The sequence below is a fragment of the Haemaphysalis longicornis genome, unplaced genomic scaffold, assembly GCF_048455015.1.
Source record: "Haemaphysalis longicornis isolate Haplotype H1 unplaced genomic scaffold, Haemaphysalis longicornis Haplotype H1 scaffold_5, whole genome shotgun sequence".
NCBI classification, from domain to species: domain Eukaryota; kingdom Metazoa; phylum Arthropoda; class Arachnida; order Ixodida; family Ixodidae; genus Haemaphysalis; species Haemaphysalis longicornis.
The window spans coordinates 100749697-100774497 of NW_027526385.1; the positions used below are offsets into that span (position 1 = coordinate 100749697).

The window sequence follows — 24801 nt, forward strand, 5'->3', positions numbered from 1 at the left end:
AGCTATTGCCGTTCTCAACTTGTACCCGAGTATACACCTCCACACCTCAAAAAACCAACCAGAATGAAAAAAAAAATAACACAAGCAGTGTCTCGCTCTGCAACTCGTAACCGAAACACTGGGTGTGGTCTCAATCTCACTGAAACAGCGGCCATTCTGGGAACATCTACATCTCGGATATTCTCCACACAGACCAGGAATCCCGTATAGACAACCCTGCTCCTTCATCGAATCCAGGATCTCAAACTTGTACCATTTTACACCATATAGAAACATTTCTTTTACCAGGGCCACAACTTCGGATAAGACAGGATGTTGCCAATGTCAGTAAGGGAATGGGAAAGAATATAAGGTTTAAGACTGGCTTAAATGCCTTTGTTAAGGCTAAGTGGCCTCTGCTGCATTGGGCGTTGTAGTTTCTTCAAAATGATACCAGACTTTGCCGTGCACTGCAACGCAATGCTTTTTCGCTTCTGTGTTTCAAACCTGAATACTGACATTGCCACCTAGGGTATAAACACAATAACACTCCGCGGAAGATCATGGCGGCATGGCGCAAAGTTTGAGGAACAAAGGTGTTGCGATACTCCAATCCCTCGTCAATACAGTAAAGCTTCTCTCGTGTTGTTGAGGGCCATACAGACACACCAAATGTCTGCCTGCACGCTCTGGAGTACACAGAATAGCAGCTACATGTCAGGAAACACTATCCTAATTCCACGGTGTCTGAGAGGCCCCATTTAACTGGGGACGGCGCACATTAGTTGGAAATGGGATAGGGAAAAGGGTGCTGAGAAAGTAGGGATGGCCCAGAGAAAATAAGGATGACCTTGTTAGCCCATGCCAGTTTTTCCTGCCCCCTTATACCTATGCGTTTAAATATGTGCGGTAAAAAGTGTGCAGGTCCTGTAGAGCCAAGTGCAAAGGGCTCCCCAAACCAAAAGCGAACTCTGTGCAATCCACACGTGACTGCGCATGGAGAACCCCTGGCATCAACAACGATCACTATGCCTGGAATTGCCGAGTTCCAGAAACAATGTTCACAATAAAACAATAAAGCAGCACAAAATAAATGTTCACAGAGCACTAATAACTGCCAAAACGCTTAACAGCAATACAAGCATTAGAGATAGGTTGGTTTGCGAGAACTTGTTCACCTCAGCACTGTTCACCTTGAAGTATACTCTCTCTATATATTTCTCTCAAGGTGACTCCTTTCCTACACTTGTCTTGAAACTGCTCATCTCGACACTGGTGTACTCCAAGGTGCACCACTTGCCACCCACCTTTTCTTCTGGAGGGCAACATGGACACCAGTCTAGGTGAAGCGAAGGCGACGTTCACATCCCAGTTATCGCTCAGCCTTCTTATTTCGTTGACATGCAGCACCACACTAGCCTCAGCTGGCATATAAACACAGCTGAAGTGGCTGTGTGCAGTTTTACCGACAAACTGTCCCCACGGCTAGCACTCTGGCCTGTGCCATGCAATGTCTCTTCCTCTAAACTGCGGCCACTGCGTCAGCAGAGTGGTGCTTCGTATAAAAAAGCCCGGCCTAAGCCCTACACTGCAACATTCAATTACTAGGTTTAAAAGAAGGGCATATCACTGGCAAGGGACCAACATAAACAGAACACAGTAACGACTCTGAGCGACTCTATCTCTTAGGGTTGTATGGGTCGCCTCCAAGGGGGTACACTCACACTCAGGGCAAACCTGAAGGGTGTAGTGAGGGTGCTCTAAGGCAATACGGGACATTAAGGCGATACAGGGCAATACAGGGGTGCTCCCACTAAAGTCGTAACATTATGTACAATAGACAACCACAGTTCGCAGACGTAGTGCACATAGAACGTAGTGCGCATGAGAACATGCACTACTGATACAAGGCGACGGCAGGCAGCAGTTGGCAACCCACATACTTTTCCGAAAAAACATTCCACTCCAGCTGAAAGCCAGATATGTAAAAACATTCCATCTTTTAATGTTTCACGAGATGAGGCAACAAAGACATCAAAGTCTCCGAAATCAACAGCATTTGTTCGAGTCAAGCAACAGAGAATGCAGGATACAGCCAGGTGGCTCCTTTGCAAGAAATCAGGCACAAACAATTAAGAAAGGAAGTTCATTTCCTTATTCCTTGTGGATCTTAAAGGTGAAGTGTAAGGCATCACAAAATTGTTCAGTAACAAGCTTTGCAAATCGGTCACCGCTGCTTGTGCTACCAGATATCATGGAGCAAGAAATAAAAATAATAAAACAGCTCGTCACTCTTTAGTCCGTCAAAGAGCTGGTGCTGCTAAGTGTGGCATGTTCGTAATCTAGTTAGTTAATCCAGAGTCCAACTTGGTCGTTTCTACCACTGCCCCTCAAAGCAACTTACAAGGTTATACCCTTGTCAACACGCTGTGATGCACTAATAGCTATGGCCTGAAACAAGATTTCAGTGTCACCTACTCACTGTCACAACAGTCTAACCCACTTATAACAATTCATAAGTGCCACCCAAAAGTTGTCAATATAACTGAATTGTTGCAACCAGGCTGGGAACAAACAAGCAAAAAAAGACCCCTTGACAGACATGCCGACAAAATAGTGGTCGCACTGACGACTTGAAACAATTCGCAAGAATGCGCAGCTGTGGCTCAGCGGCTAAGGTGGCGTGCTACAGAGGTTTGAGATGTGGGTTCGATCTATGTCAGCTGTTTTTCTGATGGAGGAGAAAAATGCAAACACCCGTGTGTTGAGATTTCGGGGCACGGTAAAAGTGCCCAGGTGGTCAAAATTAATCCAGTGCCATCCACTATGGCATGGCTTCTAGCCAGGGTTGTAGCCTTGGCCCATAAACCCCCCAAAATTTCAACTTTCAATTTTGTTTCAACTGGGATGATTATTAACAGAATTCGGTACACCCAACTACAATGATGGAACGCTGATGCATTCTTTTTACCTAAAAAGCCATTCAAGGGTCCATGAAGAGAAAATACAACTTTGTTTAACTCTAAAGAGTTGGGCTTCAGTACCTCACTCAGCTCCATTCCGGCCACGAAAGACGTTTTTTAACGGATAAAAACGCAAGAAATACTTAATTAAGAAATTTCAAATTTCGCGCCACAGTGACGTGTTATCGGCCCGAGTGATGTCATATGGGCCAGCACTAAAAACATAATTTTCAGTGGGTTAGGCACACGTTAGCATTCGAGTGATTCAATCAAACGGTACTAGCGGCCCCACTACAATCGCCCGGTCATATGTCCTGGCGATTGATTAGTTCGGCCACCGTCAATCGCCCAAACAAGATTCCGTGACGTCATAGAAAAGTTGCCGGAAACTGGCTAACAAGTCGCGACTGCTCCAAACGTTTTCTTTAATAGTATCTCCGTTATTTTTTTTAAGTTTGCGATGAAATCGGTATCATTTTTATCAGGACAAAGCAGCCTTTCCAATGAGCCAAACTTGTATTTTGTCTTCACGGCACCTTTAAAGAGGCAGCCGTGACATTTCTCTCTTCCATTGCGGCTATCCTGGCCAAGCTGAAGACAGCAGTTGAGAGCTTTTTGACAGATACAAGTGACCAAAAATAAATTTCAATATTTTGCCCTAACAAGCCCATATAAAAGGAAGTGGAATTATTTAGAATTGCACCCTTTTAACAAAGTGAATATGGCTAAGATGTGATACCAACACCCAGTACATTTATGGACAGTGTGCTGATATTAAGAGTACATTCCTACCATGGCATAGGAACCTAAAACGAGTGTAACTTTTACATTGTACATAAACACACCTGGGAATTGCTGGGTGGTACCGTTAGTGACCGGTATGTTGTAGCAACTGGTATTGCTATAAGCGGGTTACACTGCCCAGCCCGCATGCAACCTCTGCTTTCTGGAAGTGCAGATTTGGAACTATCACAAAAAAAAACTCTGGCGGCAAGTTGTGTGTCACGTCCTGAAAAAAAGTTGCAAGCTGATTAACAAGATGTCTCGGGATAAACTCCTCAATGACTGACAGGTGTGCATTAGGAGAACCGGACCATTAAATCGAGGCACACGACAAACAACACTTTTTGTTACTGTTCTAGCCGATGCTAATCCCATTATTGACACATTTTCAACTGCAAAACCGGTACAGCTAATATTGAGTACTAAACTCAGGCCTCACCATCATACAACTATGGCCAACCATAGAATCATTTGCTCTGCAGCGAGGTGTGGTTGAACAAACAGGTCAATCCTCCCCATCAGTACCTCCTGTCATAATGCAACCTGCATGTTAATTCTGGTTGTCAAAGACCACACACTACTACTTTGCTTTTAGCCTCGCTTTCCGTCCTTTTGTTCTTGCCATCATAGTGGACTGTAACCCTGGCTGCCTCAGAAAACCTCAGGACGCTATCCGCTACCCTCTAACAACCTTCTCCGTACTTCACCCACCTGTCTTCTTCTTAAAGGAGCCATGAAGAGAAAACACAAGTTTGGTTCATTCAAAAGATCGTCTCGTTAGAATCATACTGACACCACTTTTAACGTAAACTTCGCTCAAATAAGCTACATAATTAGGAAAAACGGGAATGGTCATGCGGCCCACCAGCTCATTTCCCGCAACAGAACCTGTGATGTCACATGGGCTAAGCTCTGCTATTGGCGGAGGCTGGCAGAAGCAGACGCAAATTAGGTAGAGCTTACAAACTAGACGAACGAGCGATTTGCGCTTAAATTTAGGGCACATTCTTTACAAAGCAATAAGAATGATGGGACAAACAGTGGAAGTTACGAAAGCACATGTAAACATAGAAGTACTGATGCGTTCTGCTGTTCGTACTGCGCACAGCATGCTTTGGTTTAGCTGCACAGCACTACGGGGCTTGGGGTTGTCTCAGACGACACTGGCCGATTGACGCAAGCAACGGTGTCTTACGTGACCCCATTTGTCGAGCGAGCACTGTTTCAGGGAACGAATATTTTCTCCCAGAACAAAAACAAGCCAGGTTTAAATGCGGGCAAAAACAAACCAAACGCTTGCCACGGTATGGTGGCGCCATCCAGGTTACGGAACGTAAAGAAACGCGGGAACAAACCAACACCGCTGTACAGGGTGGAGACAACCTTTGAACGGTCCCGTGCCGCCGCAATTGGGCCAACGGGCTCAACGCGTTATTCTTTTCGTTTCCCACGAGACCTAGCAACGCGAAACAGACAATATGATTCAAACTTCTTCAGTAAACCGCGTTGCGGCGATAATTTTAGCGCGGTTTTGACACAATGACTTGCTTTGGCGGCGGGCGAGCAACCGAACATGGCGGCGCCAGCGTTACGTGTCTCTACCCTGTACGGCGGATGCGTGAATGAAGGAACTCTAGGCTGCCGAGCGGTCGGTTCCCGTGATGTCACTTGGGACCACGAAAACGCACGATTGAGCGGGAAAATCAAAATTTTAACCTAAATTGTTTAATTTCTCAGTGAATAAAGCACCGTTTGTATTCGGACAAGCGCTGGGGGCACTATAAAACACGAAATCTTTCGAATAAAACCAACTTGCATTTTCTCTTCATGGCTCCTTTAATGTGCTGTTGCTGGACATGCTATAGGTTGTATTCACTGGTAAGGCATGCATGCGGGCAACCATGTGAGTGCGCCGTCACTGGTTACATAGGGCTCCGCAGGATGGCAGTACTTGTCCGTGCTAAGCACATGACATGTGTTGGACGTTCCAAACTCCACCTCACCGAACGCAATGTAATGCCTATACTCCAATGTGAGTGCAATAATAACATCTCTGTTGAAAACCACCATTGAGAATAGGGTTGAAACGGAGCAGACGACGCAAGCCGAGGTTTTTTTCTTTCTGCGGTGTGCGGGCGCAGTGGCACAAGCTGCGCCATGTCCGTGCCCATTTCCAGTGTTGGCAAGTGAAGAAATTGTCACCTCAACTTTTCAGTGAATGCCATCTACAACATGCTGGTAGCCACTAGTACAGCCTGGTTGGTCACACTCACGTGGCGAGCGATTTCATCCTTGCGTGCACAAACATCACGCAACATACTCTGCAAGCTTCAACTTGTGCTGGGTCATCGATTGAGAGGAGACACACAGGCATAAATGAACCACAGGGTTCCACAACAATATTTACTAGAGGAAAATTTGGCCGCAATGTCTAGGCGAACGCCCCATCACATTCTGGGTAGGGATGTTTTATTTGTCCACGGCAGGTCTCATGAACAGGCTGAAAAGTTGCCTCCAGTTGTGAAAAAGCAACAACATTACTGTAAAAGAATAAATAATACCGGTGTTCAATTGCTATGAAAATGGAGCTCCAAAATGATTTATCCGTCAGAAATTTTATTCAAATCTTCATGCGAGACTAACGAGACAAAAATGTTACCCTTTTTGGTTGATCTCGGAGAGCAAAACGAAGTCATGCGGCTAGCCAAGCCAAGTAAGCGAGGAACATCGCTAGCTGCTTCAGTGGCACCCGTGAGGGTGCACAATTGCAGTGTCGGATTTGTCGCTGGTCTGTATTAGCAGAGTCCTTCAATGCCTTTCTGGTCATGAAACTTCACCGTCACGCTATGGGAGAGCTTCGTACGCTGCCCAGGGAGGCCGCGCCGCGGCGCTGGTGTTGATCGGAGGGCAGCCGGGGGCGTGGTCAGAGCACGTTTGGCAGGGAACGGACCACGGAGTAAGATAAAACAGACGCTCGCCGCCTTATCAGCAGTGTGTTTTCGCTTTACGTGTCGTGGGCCGCTCAAATGGACTTGTCATTTCGTGAGTGGGGAAAAAATTCGGTGCGAACGGGCATGCTGCTACTGCGTTCCTGCCTGCCGGTCTGGCTACAGAGCAGCGGCGGCCACCCGATGCCTTCCGATCTGCGGTGGCGCCTTTCGCGGTAGCCTTTGTCCCCGTACAAAACTTGGCCGGGAGTTTCATGTCCAGAGAAGCATTGAAGGACTTTGGTATTAGTGTGACATCCTATAGAACGAACGGCCGCACCCGATTGCAACAGCCTCAACTGGAGCGAGAAAAAAAAGCAAGAGGGTGCCAGAAACAAACGCACCGGTTGATTGATTGATTGATTGTGGGGTTTAACGCGCCGACGCAACGCAGGCGATGAGGCGCGCCGTAGTGGAGGGCTCCGGTTTAATTTTGACCACCTGGGGATCTTTATCGTGCGCCGAAATCGCGTACACACGGGCGTTTTTGCTTTTCGCCTCCATCAGAAAAGCGGCCGCCGCGGCCGGGAATCGAACCCGCGACCTCGTGCTCAGCAGCGCAACGCCTTAGCCACTGAGCCACCGCGGCGGGTAAAAACGCACCGGTGGCGTTCTCTTTATCGACCAGGTAGCGCGCACAAAAAGCGGGTGCGGTGCTACCGCCTCGAGTGCGTCTCCTCATCTCTCCCTCCCCCCCTCTTCACTAGTAGAGGGCTGACTCATTGCCGACGAGGAAAGCGTCCGCCAACTCCACCACTTCCTTCATGGTCAGGTTCGGGATCAGCTGGTCCTCGGTGAGCTGGGTTCTCGTCACCGGGTCGAGGTGGTCCACCCTCTGCATGTGGTCGAGCGATGGGAACAACAGGAATTAGTTCACAATTAACTGAACAAGAACACAGCACAAATGCCACAAATGAAGAGAAATTGAGAGGTAAGTTAACTTTTTCTATACTATGCCTGTAAGATCTGAGGTCGTAATATTCAAATACACATTTCTAAACTGCGCGGTGCATTTTTAAAGAGGTTAAAAAAAACAAAACGCAAGTTGGAGGCTACCGGCCAACACCACCGCCCCGAAACATAACTAGGCAGTTGTAGTGAGGCCTTTAGTTCAGTTAAATCACATCACCTTAACCCCTTTAGCCCTGACATTTTTATTTTGAGCTAAAAAAATGTTTTCTGTGTTTCATTGAATTTTAGGGTGCCATAAGCCCGAGACAAAAAATAGAGTTGGAAGTGCAAGTAATTACAGATTTATTAATGAGAAAATTAATTAGGACATCTGGCAATGAAAAATTTTGTGTCGCGCTGAGACATCACGTTTGCATATTTTCATAGACTTTATGGCTACACGAACGTACAAACGAGAAATCAGCTTCGTAATGCACGTATTTATAGAATTACGAGCTTGGGAATAAAACTCGTTAGGCCATTTTTTTCAGCCTCAGTGTTGTAATTTCGTCTTCATCGGAGCGTCTTCTTTGTAGCGTGGAACTCAACTAAAATGAAACGACAGTGATATCTATCGCAACAGACATCAGTGAAGAACTATTCCCCCCCAAAAAACTAGCAGTTTTAGTTTAGTTCTCAATGCGCTAGAGGAACTTTTATGTTATGGCGTCAATTGACACCACCAGGGCCGAAAGGGCAAATATTAACCTGCAGTTAGCACACTTACACAGTGTAGACCACTTATAATGTATGTCAGGGGAGCTGCGAAAACAGCACTATAAGCGGTACTACACTAAAAACAAAAAATGGGCGAATACAACCATACCGCAAGATACTTTTTTATCATTCTGTGTTTATCATCACTCAGGTGAACCCCACTTGAAAAAAGAAGTGCGGTCTTTATTTAGTCTTTTTTTTTATGCATCAGAGGCTGCTGCAGTCTTTGAAACCGCGAGTGCTGTAACTTATAGTTTGCGTTTACGCTTTGAGGGATCTGCGTTTCTTAGCATCTAGAAGAACGGACGCCGCCGAGAGGGAAGCAGCCCCGCTTATGACAGCGAGACAATGCGTTAAGAAAGCAAGCCGGACTTCTTTTTTTCATCCGCGCCTTGCGTTCTGCTTATCAGTACGATGTACAGGTAATGGAAACCTCCCGCATCGCCGCTAGCCATCTCCAGATGTTCGAAAAGAAAAAGGGTGGCTGCTTATCTGCACAAGATTCTAATCACAACTTACCTTCCCGTCCCCGGAAAGATGGGGGAGCCCGTTATCTTCAGAGGTGTGCCGAGAGCAAGGGCAGGGGGGGGGGGGTTATCACACGAGTGCAAAGCAAACAAGTGAACTAAAGAGCGCCTATTTCTTTTATTTTCTCTGTCTAAGTCACAGGAGAAAAGGGAGTGCAGGTTGTTGCGTCAGATGACGGAATCTATCTTTTCTCGTTCTTTTTTGCACCCCTAAAACAACGCCCCAGCTGTACCACTCGATCAGCAGGTCTACCAAAAAACCGAACTAGTGTAAATGGTATCGTCCTTCGGGCAACCACACTATAAGCGGTACGCTTGTGCATTAAATTCTATGGGGGTCCTACCAATGGCCAAGAAAAACTGCATTAAATCTGGTCCCGCACTATAAGCGGTTACATTATAAGTGGTCTACACTGTACTTACGTTTTAGCGCTTATGCATGCTGTGTCACTTCTGTCCTTATTACATCACTGCAGCATGAAACTTGGAAGCTGATTGATACTTATTCCGTTTTTTTCCATTAAAAAATCATCCTTGGTAGCTGGAATGTTATATTTTTTCTTCATGGCCCCTATAAAAACTCCTGGTGTCATCTGCTGTGCTGCTGGAAAAGTAAAAGTTTTCCTTTCGTATAGTTTTCATATTTCCCGCCACAAAAGCTGTAACTCCAGGCCGTGCGCACGAGGTCGACACGCAGTACTAAACGCCGCAAATTCCACGATTTGGCTGCACCTCCCGCAGATTTCCACAATGTTATCAGCGGCGGCGAGTCTGAGGACGATGTGGTGTTATCGGAGTTCAGTTCCGAGAAGGTTAATCAAAAGAACTGGCCTCCAACGGTGGTTGCCGGTTATCAATAGGCTTTGGTCTCTTCTTCTAGTTTGTTTGAATACTCTGCGGCCAGTCTGAGTGCTTTATGGACGTCAGAAATGTTATTTATCTTATCTACAGGGTGTACACATCATTTGAACAGGACTTGTCATCTCCTCGATAAGGAAGATTGGAATTTTGCCCGAGGAGAGACTCAGGTGTAAAGTGCTCTGCCCAAGGGCACACGCAACCCGAGGGCTGGGAGTAAATTTCTAGCTTGCAACCATTCTAGCTAAGGCTTTCCATTTACTGAGAATTTTGCTAATATATATGCAACAAGATTTTAATACCTGAAACATGCTCTTATTTTTTTTTTCTGTTGCGATATAAGCATATTTCTGGCACAGTTCCTTATTAGGCTTGCTGAAAATTTTGTTGGAGCAATTGCATTCTGAATTCACCTTGATATTTATGTGATGTATATTTTTGGGCCCCACCAATGTCACAATAAAAAACAAAAATACACTTAAACGACCCGAGCAAAAACTTTTTAACTGTTGCTGACCGTAATGTGTGCAGCGTCATCAAAAAACCCTCAGTCAGAGTTACTCCTACTGCTTATCATGCTCATGAACACGCGCTTCATGAGGAGCGCCTGGCGTCCTCCAGGCTAACGTGCGGTGCCCGCAAAAAAATACCACGAAAACAGTTCACGTGTGTCCGCGCCAAATGGGGGGAGCACAACACATCTCGCGCTACAGACGCCCAGTTCGCGAAGCCGGTTGCCGCTGGTTTTAGTGTGTGCTGACACGTTCCACTTTGGGAGCTAAGGCTAAGGCTTTCCATTTTACTGAGAATACGCTGGCAAGAAGATTTTAATCCCTGAAACATGCTCTTATTTTTTTTCCTGTTAGTAAAACCTCGTTACAACAGACCATGATAGTGATCATGATTTCAGTCTGCTATAAAACCAGCATGAACAATCCAAATACTGTTACTACAGACTTTTACGGAATCATAGACAAAGTCTGTTATAACAAGAGTTTGGACATGGACTTTTCAACTGTTAAAAAAAAATCACACAATAAAAGTATGCTGGTCATTTCTCAAGATTCAGTTAGAACTGAAACAGGTTGGTATTTTAGGCCAACAAACCTTCAGGATGACTTGGGTTTTTCAGCAGTTTCATCCTCTTGCAACATTGTGAAGCACATCACAAAATCACGTGAACGACTCTTTTTACATTTGCTGGGCTCCTGTTGTATGGCACCTTCACAAACTTCTGATTCACTCATACTATTATTACTCTATTTCACGTCTTCAACCTACAGTTGCATTTCCACTGTCTTCACATGAATATAAATGAAATGCAAGTAAAGATCTCATTGCTAAGCTTGGAGATTTAGCCAGCTATAATGTATGAGGGCAAACGTTTTTTTTGTTTCAATGATGTTAACTTTCATAAATAAGCATCTTATCTGTTGCACTATAACACTTAAATTCTAAATCCTATCACTTGATTGCCATGACATCACACTTACGCATACTGCAAGTGGATGCAAGAAGTTTCACTTCTATTAATTCACGATTATTTTTAATTGTTTCAAACTGTTTTCATTTGATCACAACTGTGACGTAGAAACGCAAACTCTGGAAATGTACCTAACAAATGAATGGCTGGTTGCCTGCACTTGAAAAGTTCACTGTAGAGATGCAAAGGTGGACTTGTTAGCAAACTGGTCTGTTATATCCGAATGTATGTTGTAACCGAATCTGCAGTAAAGGAAGTTTAATCAATGGCACAGATAGGAAGACCAACCAAGCATTGCAAATCAGTATGTTGTATCCAAATATCTGTTGCAAGCAGGCCTGTTGTAACGAGGTTACACTGTATTTCTGGCATAGTTCCTTATTAAGCTTGCCGAAAATTTCGTTGGAGGAATTACATTCTGCATTCATCTTGATTTTTATGTGATGTATATTTTGGGCCCCACCACTGTCACAATAAAAAACAAAAATACACTTAAACAACCAGACCAAAAACTTTTTAACTGTTGCTGACCGTAATGTGTGCAGCGTCATCAAAAATCCCCCCAGTCATAGTTACTCCTACTGCTTATCATGCTCGTGAACACGCGATTCATGAGGAGTGCCTGGCGTCATCCAGGCTAACGTGTAGTGCCCGCAAAAAAAAAGGGGGGGGGGAGGAACAGTTCACGTGTGTACGCGCCTCATGGGGGGAGTACAACACATCTCGCGCTACAGACGCCCAGTTCGCAAAGCCGGTAGCCGCTGGTTCTAGTGCGTGCTCACACGTTCCACTTTGGGAGAAACATGAAACCCTGTGGACAAAATGATCGACCCCACCAGCCATGCATGAGGACGACAACAATATAGATGGATATGACGATTACTATTACCACGGGGAAAAGCGATGACAGAACATGTAAAAAAACAATTTCTAACCTAATGCAATGCGCGGTGGTGTGTGCTTCAGTGCTTACATAGTAAGAAATCCTCCAGTTCACCGTGGTTCAGGCGTTGCGCGACTTAGTGCAAGTTCCGCCAGTTTTTTCCCAGAGTTTCAAAAGGGTGCAAGTAATATATTCTTGCATGTCTTTAAATTCTTTTATTTTCAGACATAGGCCCATTTAGGAAAAATTTATTCAAAGCCTGCCAAAAAAAAAAGAAAACTTGAATGTCAAGTTTAACTAAATTAATTTCACTTCATCTCTATAGCTATACCATTTAAAAGCACATTCACTTAGTTAACTTAATTTCAACTCATCTCTAAAAGCTATACCATTAAAAAGCCCATTTACTTAATTTCATTTTCGTAAGACTTTGTTTAAGTTCAAGCTTTTGCATAAAAACAAACTTAACTGAAACCCAACAAGAAGGACATTTTTCCGATGGTATGGAAAGAGGTAAGCATCCGTGACATTGGAGAACTTGCATTTACAGTTTAAAGCATGGATGCGCAACCTGAGGTTCCACCACACGATCAACCCAAACCCGTTTGCAGTACACTCGCAGTGTTTACCCCTCCCTCCCTCTCTCTCTCTCTGCTCACCTGTAGATGCTCCTCGATGTCTTGGTTCATTAAAAAGACTGCTTTGCCACAATAACAGTTAATTTCATGATCTACATAAGATGTTCTTTATAACAGTGATGCCAATTTTATCACAAACTTCAAGCAAATAATCTAGATATCATAAAAAACAGTTGAAGCAGTGGCAAAACCCCAGCCACTTTCTGGCTGGGACATTCTGACACCACGGGGACTTGTTTGAGCAACTGGCAGCCACCGTCCTAACCCACTGTTAAGAAACATTACTGGGCAATTGTACTGAGACCACTTGTTCCGATGGTCGTATCACTTGAACGGTAACGTGCTATTACCGCATTGACGTGCACTGACAAATTTGATTTTTCGATTTTACACGCCTTTTTTCTCTTAAAAAAAAGTCCTTCATGGTTGAAATGGAGCTCAGTGAGTTCCCAAAGGCAAGTTCTTTCAAACTCAGCAAGGCTGTATTTTGTGTTCATGGCCCCTTATTAAACTGTCCTATCTCTACTGGCTGTAAATGTCTGACCCATAGCAAAGGCTTGCAGTCAATTAAGGTATGGCCAAAGGCAGAGGCTGGTACGGGCAACCAAACAAACGTTCGTTGTGAATACAATTAAAGACAAAGTGCAAGCCAATGCGAGCAAAGCTACTGATCAAAAAGTCTGCTGATATGATTTGTGAAATTACAGCAACAGCATTCATTGCTTTACTGTTTGCTCAGTCTTGGGCAGTAAATAGTTACTAGTAACACGTTACCAGTAACTAGTTTTTCTTTAAGTAACTTGTAACTGTAACACTGTTACTTTTTATACAGTAACTGTAATGGGAATCCAATTACAGTTAGTCGGTTGTCTTGGTTATTAAGGCGATTTTTTAATATTTGTCATCTTGAGTCGGGCAAAAAGAAAAAGAAAAAAAAGGGGGGTCTGCCGAGAACGAGGTACCCATAATGACACCACAGCTACACCAACAAAAAAGTTGGTGCAACAAAATGAGGTTTACACAACGATTGTTAGTGTTGGGATGTGAGTGTGCCCTTTTAGGTTCTCTTCGTCCATAGTTTTGCCACGTGCAATTTCAGCTACCCGCGTGTCTTTGTACGTCTCAAATAAATAATCATTTGTTTCGTGACCTACTACTTACATTTATAAAGTAACGAAAAAGTAACGACGTTACTTTTTTACAGTCACTGTAACTGTAACAAGTTACTTTTGGAAACTGTAACTGCAACATAGTTACTTTTTTGGCTAAGGTAACTGTAACTTTAACCGTTACTTTTTACTGGTAATGTGCCCATGACTGCTTTTGCTGAACCCGAAAAAAAAGAAGAAGAAGAAGAAGAAGAAAAGAAAAGGGCTCAAGCTCACCCTTCGCTTCTCGTCCACCTGGGCGAATATGCTTTTCAAATCTGATATGTACTTGTCCTGCAAGAGAAAGCATGGCAGCGTGAGACAGGACTGAAGAGGCCAGGAGTAGTGGACACCAGTGGTGTAGCACGTGGAAGCCTTCTAACTGCGAAACCAAAAAGTCCCTCCCATTTAAAGCAGCTGATGCTACGTGGCTTTGCAGGAACGTAATTGTTACACAGGAAGCCGACCGTGACCTATGCGAAAAGGGCAGGACAAGGTGAAACAGCTCACACACAACTGCCGACAACATGGGCCTGTTGTTTCTGCAGTCTGCGCACTATGAGACTTGCTGGCGGTTGTGGGCTAACGTACGGGATAGCAGAGGACCCCGGCTAGCTTTGCTAGAGAACGCTACGCGCCGTACACTAGCCCTGCGGAATCCGAAGACTCACGCACGGGTTCGAGTACTCACATGCGGTAGACAGGCTCCGGCAATCCAAAATGAGACTTTATTGCCTGGCAGATACAGTGCATACACCAGACAACACGACTATTGCTCGCGGGGAGACAGTGGCTCCTGTCGCTCGCTCAAGCCGCTGGGCTCAGACCTCGATATCCGTCATCACGGCCGCGGGAGCAGGGGAGGTATCCCGAGGCGACCGATCAGGGCAGAATCTCTCGGCAGAGTCCGCGCGGAACATTCGCGCGTCCCGCCGGTCGGCTCGGGGGGAGAGGAGGTCTCCCCCGGCGCTCGAGGAGAGGGTGGCGAGGGAGAAGGCGACGACCGGTCCTCCTTCCCACTCGCCCTCGCGCACACGTTCGCGGCAAGCCGGTTCGGCGCGTCGCGCGGGGTCATGAAGAGGACACGACCTACGTGATGCTCTGGCTACCCAACCCAAAATGGCGGCACCCAGCTCGCGGAAACATGTGCAGGCGAGGCGTAAGGAAACAAGAGTCCCCACACGGTTGGCAACAGAAACTTGTGTTGTTGCTGTGATAAGTATTTAGCTTAGTTACAATTCATGCCTTGACCTTGGTCATCGCTCGAGGGAGAGATGGGGGAGGGGGGACGTCACATTCCGCACACTTGGGCTCGGAACAAACAGGTTACGGCACGAAGCATTATCAAGGAATTTTTGAACTGCGCGCATTGTGAATTTTTGAACTGCGCGCATTGCACAACTTCAACAATCGGCTTCTCTCTCTCACCTTTTCTCTCTTTTTTTTAGTTTCTGTTGGCCCTATGAACCTTTTCATCCGTTAATCTTACCGCCTGACCTTTGCTTCATGCAGTAGCTCCATGTGCGAGAGCTATGCTGTGATAAACCCACCCAATCTCTCTCTCCTCCTTACTTCTAAATCCTCTCCAATCTGGTTTTTTTCTTGTGCACATGCACAGGGATGTGCCTAAGGAGTTCGCCGAGTACACAGGACCACTAGATTTGCCTTCTACCTAGTAATTTAAAGCTTCGCTTTAAAAACAACCATGAGTTTCTCGTCATTCATTTGATTTAAACGTATTGGTACAGTGTGGGGAGCACAGTCCATTATGACAAGCAAGCAGTGCCACCATCCAGGCTCACTTCCAGACAGAGAGTCCTGTAGCGTTGGACACAGATAAGAGTGTACATCAGCAAAGCCTGCCATGTCTACGTATTATCGTGAGCTAGAGATGAGCCCCAGTACTTTGGCTTACTTTTTCCTCCTACCTCTCTGGTGACGACAGCTTAACTTTTCTCCACAGAGTGAAGGCCTTATAACTACATTCTTTTTCCGTCTGTCCCTTAGTAGCCATGTGGTGCTTTTCAGAAAGCAAGCTACAGAAAAAGGCCGAGAAACAAGCACAAGCAACTTTACCATTTCTTTCTAAAAAAAATTCAGAGAAGCACGAAAGCTAAAAGTGTGTCCAACCCTTCGCTGAAAGCACATCCAATCGACCGTCAAACTTTCAAAGACCCAAATCGCAAACGAAGTATGCACCCATGCGTCGATTTTGTACGCATTTACGAGCAAACGCATGTACGAACAATCTCAATGCATACCGGTACGTGGTTTACGAGATAAAGGTATACTATTGTGCTCCATCTTCATGATCGATGCGCGTATTGTCTTATCTAGAAGCGTTCCTCTCTCGCAATTTCCAAGTAACCGTTTTTGACAGAATGGCAGCCCGTTTCCAAGCACGGGCCATGTGTCCAGAGATCCTATCAGAGCTTTTTTGGCCAACCAACCGGTCTATGGGGAAATGCATTAATTTTCTGACAGAACGCCATCGGTCCCACTCAGAAAGCTTTCGCTTTAAAATGCGCTAAATGCAGTGGCACCAACCAGAGCAGACTCGACGCGTTCGATGTCCCCTGGGCGGGCACCAGCAACTTTCATCTCTTGCACCCTCCTGCAAGGGGGCAGAAGAAGAAAAGCCAAAGGACAGTTGACACGCAAGTTTTAGCCGCACACAAGCGGTGGGTGGGATGAAGGGAAATACGTTATTACAAGCATGGTGTATCAATCGATCAATTTAAATGTTTCTTTTCGTAACTAAGGTGGGAATTTGTTGGAAAAGTCAAGAGTCTAGGCATTGGAGCCACTTCCCTAGCTGTCTCAGCTGTTGTAGGTGGAAGGAAGATTTCAACACTCATTTACGCAGCTAGCGAAATGTCGCCAATTTTGGCACACTTGGTGAGAGGAGAGAAAGACAATGCTAGAGATAAACAGAGAGAGAAAAGAGGAGTGATATCCTGGAGAGAGACGAGGAGGGGAGACATGGGTGAGACACGGGTGAGACATGAGGGAGAGACGCTCACTTCTGCTTGTCAGCAAGGATGAGCTCGTTGAGGTAGGTCTTCAGCTCGTTCTCCTGCTGGAGCCGCTTCTCCTCCAGCAGCTGCCAGCGCCGCTTGCGGGCCATGCGCAACTGGCACGAGATGTCGTCCCCAAAGTTGAGCTTCTGCTCACGGGCCAGGTCGCTCGCTGCAAGGGGCAGGGACAGCAGGAAGGGGGCCAGCACCATTAACCATCCAGCGGGAGTGGTCAGTTTGGCATTATTCATAAGTGGGGTGTGCCTCAAGGTGCTGTTCTAGGTCTGCCGCTATTTTCAAGTTGCTGCCAACAGCAAGTGCAACAGGGCGTGCCTTAAGGTGCTGTTCTAGGACCACTGCTATTGTGAGTTGCTGCACCATCCCGTCCAAGCCTCACCCCTCTGGAGGTGCTTGACGGCCTTGTCGTAGTACTTCATTTCCTGCAGCGCCTGCCCCAGGAAGAAGTGGCCCTTGACGGAGCTCGAGTCCAGCTCCAGCGCCCGCCGGCAGTCCTGGCACGCCAGCTCCCACTGCTGCAGCTTCAGGTAGCACAGCGCACGGTTTGTGAAGTACGCCGCCGTCAAGGGGCTCTTGATCTGTGACGCATAAGGAGGGGATTGGCCGACTTAGTACTGAATGTGGGGGAGGTTCATGGCGGCCCTTTCAGACAGCACCAATTACGAAAAATGCAGATCAGCCAGTTCCACCAAACACTGTGATGGGACTGGTTGACACCGCATTGGAAAGGAGATACTTTAAAATAGAAAAACTGGCGGGGGATTGACTAACTTATACTCGTGCTACACAAGCGTTTCAAAAGCCCCTGAGTCGATGTCAAATGACACCTTTGAGCTGCTACATGACGTTTTTCAAAGGCCTTTGGTTCAAATGAAGCACCACCAACGACCTTTGAGGTTCCCAAATGCCTTTAAAATGCGAACGGTCGTACTCTCAGGAGCACTTTATGCATGCCATAATTACAAAAAACAATTATTGACGAGTAAAAACTTGGGTTTAAAGTGCACAATCTTCAGAACTCCTTGCTTGTTTTTGTTTTATATCACTCTATGATCACAAGGTAATTTGGTACTCTCAACAACGGTACTGCGGGGGAGAAAAAAAAAGAAAAGAAAACGCTGTTAGCAGATGTTTTGTGTGCACTTATGGATTGTTATTCATTTGATCGCTAATGTGTTTTTTTTTTTGCTTGTTTTAACTCAAATTAAATTTTCGTCAATAACGAAACAGGGCAGCAGTGGCGAAACCAAAACATGGCGGGTGAATGTGGCATCTCTCAACTGCCTTTGAGAATTGTTGTGTAGATCGGCGAAACTCCTTCCAGTTCGAATGGCATTTGAAATTTCGAAGGTCATTTGACTGAAACGTCCTTTCAAACGATCGTGTAGCACAGGTATCACTGTATGTGTGAAATGAAGGCCTGTTCCTTCATGCACACCATGGCTATCTTAGCACAGCTGTCAATATACAAAGACCATCCAGTTGCCCCAGAAACAAAGGGGGGGGGGGGTGGAGGGAGGGGATTGGCTGATTTCTTAAGCAGAACATAACATGTTCTCCTATCACACTACCGTGCACACTCTCCCCCTTTTCCTGGGTGACCACTTTATCATATCAAGTTACAACCAACCAATTCCTGAAACATGGGTGGGATAGCCTTGTTTACGAAGAGAAAGGTGAAATGTCTTAATTCTTCCCCCGTTTCCACAACGACTAAGGGCAAGTTATGACTAATCAGTCCCCCTCCCCCCCTTTCCCAGTGCACTTAGGAGATTGGCTGGTTTTCCTCATACACTGCTTTTTCACATACTGTCACATGATGTCTCAACTGGCTCAGAGGAATGGACCATGGAAAGCATTAGTGGATTTGCTGCAGTGCTCAATGACAATTCAAAGTGTCATTCAAAGCTCCAGAACCAGCTTTCACAGCACACTTGTTGGCTGGTTTCCCTCATACACTGCTTTCTCACACACTGTCACATGTTGTCTCAACTGGCTCAGAGGAATGGACCATGGAAAGCATTAGTCGATTTGCTACAGTGCTTAATGACAATTCAAACTGCCATTCGAAGCTCCAGAACCAGCTCAGCATGTCCGATTAGTGCTGTTCAACATTCAAAAATGACAAGTGACACCTTAATAAATGTGCCCTAGTGGCTGGCACACCCATGCTCCAGTAAGACACAGTTGATTGATTGATTGTAGGGTTTAATGCGCCGACGCAATGCAGGCGATGAAGCGCGCCGTAGTGGAGGGCTCCGGATTAATTTTGACCACCTGGGGATCTTTAACGTGCGCCGAAATCTCGTACACACGGGCGTTTTTGCTTTTCGCCTCCATCAGAAAAGCGGCCGCCGCGGCCGGGAATCGAACCCGCGACCTCGTGCTAGTAAGACACAGTTACTTCCTAAGACAGAAAACAAAGATTCATCAAGTTTGCCCTGCCTCTACCCTTTTTATCTCTCAACTCCTTCAGCTGCTAAATAGAGAATATAAGGTCAACATGATTTCAAAAATTTCAAAAACAAAAACAAAATTAATAATATAAGTGGTATTCCTTCAAGATGCATTTATTCGAAAGATTTCCAATATGAATGTATGTGGGCTAGATGTACGGATGCTTCAAGACCCTGCAGGCATTTTGACCAAGTTCCATAGTGCTCTGCCAGCTGCTACAGAATTTAAACTGAATGCCTTTGACGGACAGTAAAATGAACCATTCCATCATTTAGATGGCAAAGTTTCTTGCAGAGTGCAAAATTTATGGATGAAATTTATGAACTATAAAATTTACAAGTGTGCTACTATGCTCACAGTAAGCCATGCTCAGTGGGTTAAAAAATGCATTTTCCAGTAAAAATTAAATGTTTACAAACACATTGCATGTAAATTTGTTTCAAGAATAACTAATTGCAAAAAAAAGGTTCCATTCAAGTATAGCTTTTTTTTCATCAGTAGTATAGCCTTTTACATTTTTTGTGACGACTGCTTGTTTCAAACGTAGGCCTGCCCTTGTCAGAGAAGCATTTGGTTGTGACGCTTCCCGGCCATAAAAATTTAAGCAACACAGGAAGTATCTTAATGCAAGCTCAAATTGTGTACACACAGGTTCTTGTTTGCAACGGGAAAATGGAGCACTTGACGTCATTTACAACAGCAGGGGTGATATCTTGTGAAAAACCCCGAAAGAAATACGACGATGACACAAGGTGTCATCAAACGAAGCCTGTTTGAGTGCATTTACTAAGACGAACAAGACAGTATATCAGCAGATATGGTAGAACCAACTAAAGTGATGCTCACAAGGATGGCAGATACACCAGATTTTCTTTGAAGCAGTCGAACGCATTCAAAACTGCGTCCCCCTGGCTTGGAAAGGTGACTAATACCGTCCACAAAAGAAATACTGCAGAAACACACTTTGAACCATTGGGTCACCGCAGCCCAGACGTCCGCTTCCGAACACAATCTTTGCCGCATTAATTATTTCCTTGGGACTCAAACACATGACGTCACATGGCAACACACCTTTACTGTAAACAAGACAGCGCAGAACCCTTGACCACTTCTGCACTGACACATCCTGCTGGTCCAGCATTGTAATGTAGTGATCCAACCAGACGAAAAAGCCGCAAATTGACTCTATACGGTGTACTCAATGTGTTGTTGCAGTGGCTTTGCATTGAACAGTTCTAAATGACGCAGCAATCTCCAGCACTGGCGAGCCAAAGCTCCAGACTGCATTCTTGGCGTATTGCTGCACCAATCTTAGTGACAGTTTCGTCTGTTGCTGTAACACGTGCTCGGGTGAGCCGAGGGTGATCTTTTGTTTTCTCAAATCCTTCTTGGAAACATTCACACCCGTTTGGCACCATATACACCCTACATTATGCAGTGCTTAGTGGTCTCTAGGGTACCAGCGCGCCTACACTGCTCTGATGTATGCCGCAAAGATGACTTCTTTGAAGGAACACCCTCTGAATACCATAATGAAAAATAACACAACTGATCATCTCTTTGAAAACCGACCATCCATAGCTCCACCTTTCCCGCTGGCAGTTTCACACCTCGTCAGCGAGTTCCAAGTTCCTCTCACTGATGTCTACTGTACCTCAGTTTATGACTTGGTCGCTCCGTGGGACACTTTCCCAATTCACTGTGACATGTCCTTTAGAGAAATTCAAAAGAAAAATGTACCAAACTTTGTCATCACTCAGCATTTTCTGTTCCTCCGTGACAAATACAAAGCAGCTGAATTTTACACAGATGCTTCAAAAACTACCACAACCGTATCCTGTGCTGCAAATGGCCCCTACTTAATATATCCAAAACAATGAACAGGAACACAAGTATATTCAATGCAGAGGCGCACGGTATTCTACTGGCTTTGAACCACATTCTTCGAAACAAAGTTAAGAAGTCAGTTATATACACAGATTCTCTCAGTGTCGTCTCAAATCTTTCATCTGGGAAGGTCAGTAGAAACCCTACTCTTAATTGTGTTTTAAGAGCTCTCCACTCTGCTTATGGCCTGAAACTCGTTGTCACAGTCTGCTGGGTTCCTGGCCACTGCGGCATTCGTGGAAATGAAGCTGCTGACCGTAGTGCTGCAGCTGCCGCCCTTCGAAGCAGCATAGACATAAACAAGGTCCCATATCAAGATCTGAAACCTTTTGTAAAAAGGAAGCTGCGGGACCACTGGCAGCAACAATGGGACAGAGAAACCGAGAATAAACTACATGTCGTTAAACCCAAAATAGGAAAGCCCCCTGCTGAAAAACATGACAGATTTGTGGAGGTAGCCCTATGCAGATTGAGAATTGGTCACACACACATCACACACTCATACCTTTTAACAGACGCAAACAAGCCACACTGTCATCGGTGTGGGGGGCAGCTCTCAGTTCTTCATGGGCAACATAGAAAGAAAACGTCACTTTCATGAAATATACACTCATTGCATACCCTTGCACCCTTATTATTTTTATCAGATAGTCCCATGTTTTCTTACAGAAGAGTCTTTAATTACCTTGCCGATGTTGAATTCTTAAAGTACATAACATACTCCCCATGATCTCACTTGTCCTGCATGTTCCGCCACAAAACAATGGCGGTATTGTGGGGTTTTTAACAACTTGCATACCAATATTTCTTACTTTTAATTATGGCCCTATACACCAACTTCCATAGTTTAATTTTGATGTAGTGGATTTTTTACAGATTCCATTTTAATATCGCCTCAGCATCCCACCATTGTCATGGCGCTCTTTGCCCTCGTCGGCCTTGCGCCATAAAACCCTAAATCATCATCATTATGCAGTGCTTTTCTACCGCTGAACACCCCCTTCGGCTACGGGGAAGTGGGTCACCAGTCACCTTTCCAACAGGACGGATTCCTTATCACAAGAGCCATTTGTTCAAAGGTGTCAAATTCGAACTAGACCTGCGAGGATAATGACCCCTCCCTTGCTTGTGCTGTTGTATGCACTCATCCCGACGTGCTTGACATCATCATCGTTATTATTGGTGACATTATTGAGACTTTTGTGACACAACGAGTTTCATTTAAATGCCCCTCATAGTTTTCTGAACGCCCGTTCCCACTTGCGACGAAGCGACGCAACGAAAGCGATTGCTACTCTTGCTGTTCGCACTTGCACGCGACATCGAGCGACGGTGACGACGATTTTTTGCTTTTCTTGTTATTGTCTCGCGCTTGGAGAGAGACTTCACGGGAGTTTCACCACTTGTGGAGACACAACATCTCAGTACTTTGGCAGGATATGAAGTGAGGAAGTCTCGCCTACTGCTTCCACTTCAAAGGCGACTGTGCGACAGCGGCGAAAAAAATTGGTTGAGACCGATCGCTCTCATCTACGACGAAAGCGATGCCAGGCGACGAAAGCGACAGAAATTTCCATCGCTTTCACTCGAAGTGTGAATGGGCCTTGACCTGTTGCTGCCTTTGGTTGGGGTGCCTACAGCACAGAATAGAAATGAGGATTCAAAAATGCAGGTCTTTCGATCACAGGGCTGGGTATGATTGCTGAAGAAATTCTCCACTTTCTTCAAAGCCATGGGACACAATTTTCAAAGCAGCATGTGTTCTGATCAATCCCGTTATAACTACTTGTCAAATTAGCCCCCCCCCCCTCCTTATTCCGTGTTCGAACTTGCGTATTAAACCTATTTTAGAATAGCAATACAGACCAAATTTTACAGGGTAACATTCCCTTCAAGAAAATTTTGTTTTCGTTTTCACGTCCTGTAAAAAACCGTAAGGCTGATAACATAGGAGGAATTACTGTAGTCTTGGGCGTGGTCAATACCACGGAGAACGCACGCTGACGCAGAGACAGCTAGGTTGTCGGCTGTTAATAGACAGCGGAATGACTATTTCCCCCACACGATAACCGCAACTATAGGGCGATTGAAGCGGCTGCTTTTAGAAACAGAGGACCCCCCGCTAGGTATGATATGACTCACTGCAGAGTCGCGCGAAGTTCGCACGTGAGCTATTTCGCCGAGCTAAAAACTGTCGTCCGCCCATACAAAAGACGGTAGCACAATTTGATTGCGTTAAGCGTATTTTACATTATTCCGCGAAAAAGACGTTTAGACGGAAAAACGTAGCAGCAACACGAACCAAAATCCGCGCGCCATTCCCAGGTTTCTTAAACTCTGGGCTAGTTTTTTGTGCGCGCGGAAACGCCTGCAACACTGAGGCAATAACTGCATCGTCTTTTGCAAGGCCTCGGAGGACACACTACAAGGGTTTCGTCTGGTTTCGTCGAGAATAAAATATAAATCCTACACATGGCGCGACGACTGGCCGGATTCGTGGCGACGTCAAAACAACTTTTGCTTTGTTGACATTTTAGCTGAAACGGAAGCGGACGCCACCGTGCCAAATAACGAAGGAGCTAGAAGCAGAAGGTCTCCAATTTGACGCAACACAAGATAAGAAACAGCACACCAGACTGATTTACAATTCACATGAATCAGATACGGCGTAGAGGCTTTGACGCGCGACGATGAAAAATGAACGATTCGGTAACTATAGGCATGAAATCGGAAGAGGACACTACCTGTACAGGTCACATTGCCCAACAATGAAATCCGTTCCGTGTGAAATCTGTCATTTCAATGCGTTGTATATTTGTCACAACATTTTACGCCTCCAGGGCACAGTAAAAAAACAGCGGTTCTTCACTACGGCGAAGCTTAGACGAGACGCCTAGGACGCACGCGTGACATGTCATTAATCCAATTTTAAATCGCGTTGTCACGAACGCTAATTAAGCTCGTTTCAAACTATTACACCTCCCACCGAGAGGTAGGAGAATTTAGGAAAGGCTGAGGCAGGCTGACTTTGACCAACAAAGATCGAAGCGTCACAACTTACAATCGCTTTGCTGTAGCAGGATATGGCATCTTCGTACTTGCGGGCACTGAAAAATTTGTTACCAAGGTCCTTTAGTTCGATGGCAGTCATGTCGTCTTTAATTATCCGGTCGTGGCACCGGATCCGGGAACGACGAGCAATACAAAAAAAGTCACTGCTCCGTCGCCTGTCCGGTCTGCCCGCGAGGGGAGCGGTTTTTCGCACTTATCTCACCCCCACTGCTCTCTGCGCATGCGCCGCGTTGCTATGGCAATGGAGGCGCGTCGCCTGCGTCGTCTGCTTCCTCTCCGCCGCGGCTGCGCTCCGCGGCGCCGAAGTCAAACGGGAGCGCGCGGCACGCCGCTCGTCGATGCGCGCCGTCGGCAACGAGAAGCGTGTAGCCGCGTATGCGATCACAATGGAAACAAAAACAAAAGCAAAACAAAGAAAGAAAAGAAGAAGATT

At 45.6% G+C, this 24801-nt stretch overlaps 1 protein-coding gene across 2 annotated transcripts; it reads right to left on the reverse strand.

Moving 5' to 3' along the window:
• Nucleotides 1-1960: 1960 nt before the first annotated feature.
• LOC144138630 (E3 ubiquitin-protein ligase CHIP-like) lies at nucleotides 1961-24575 on the reverse strand. 2 transcript variants are annotated; one of them, XM_077671018.1, is made up of 6 exons: nucleotides 24358-24572; nucleotides 17332-17530; nucleotides 16941-17106; nucleotides 16465-16531; nucleotides 14155-14211; nucleotides 1961-7547 (listed from the first exon to the last, which is right to left on the reverse strand). In XM_077671018.1, exons 1-6 carry the CDS (start codon nucleotides 24445-24447, stop codon nucleotides 7416-7418), a joined length of 711 nt encoding a protein of 236 aa, XP_077527144.1. In that variant the 5' UTR covers nucleotides 24448-24572; the 3' UTR covers nucleotides 1961-7415. The 2 variants fall into 2 exon arrangements, with proteins under 2 accessions (XP_077527144.1, XP_077527145.1); XM_077671019.1 differs by lacking the exon at nucleotides 14155-14211 and having other exon boundaries at nucleotides 24358-24575.
• Nucleotides 24576-24801: the final 226 nt, after the last annotated feature.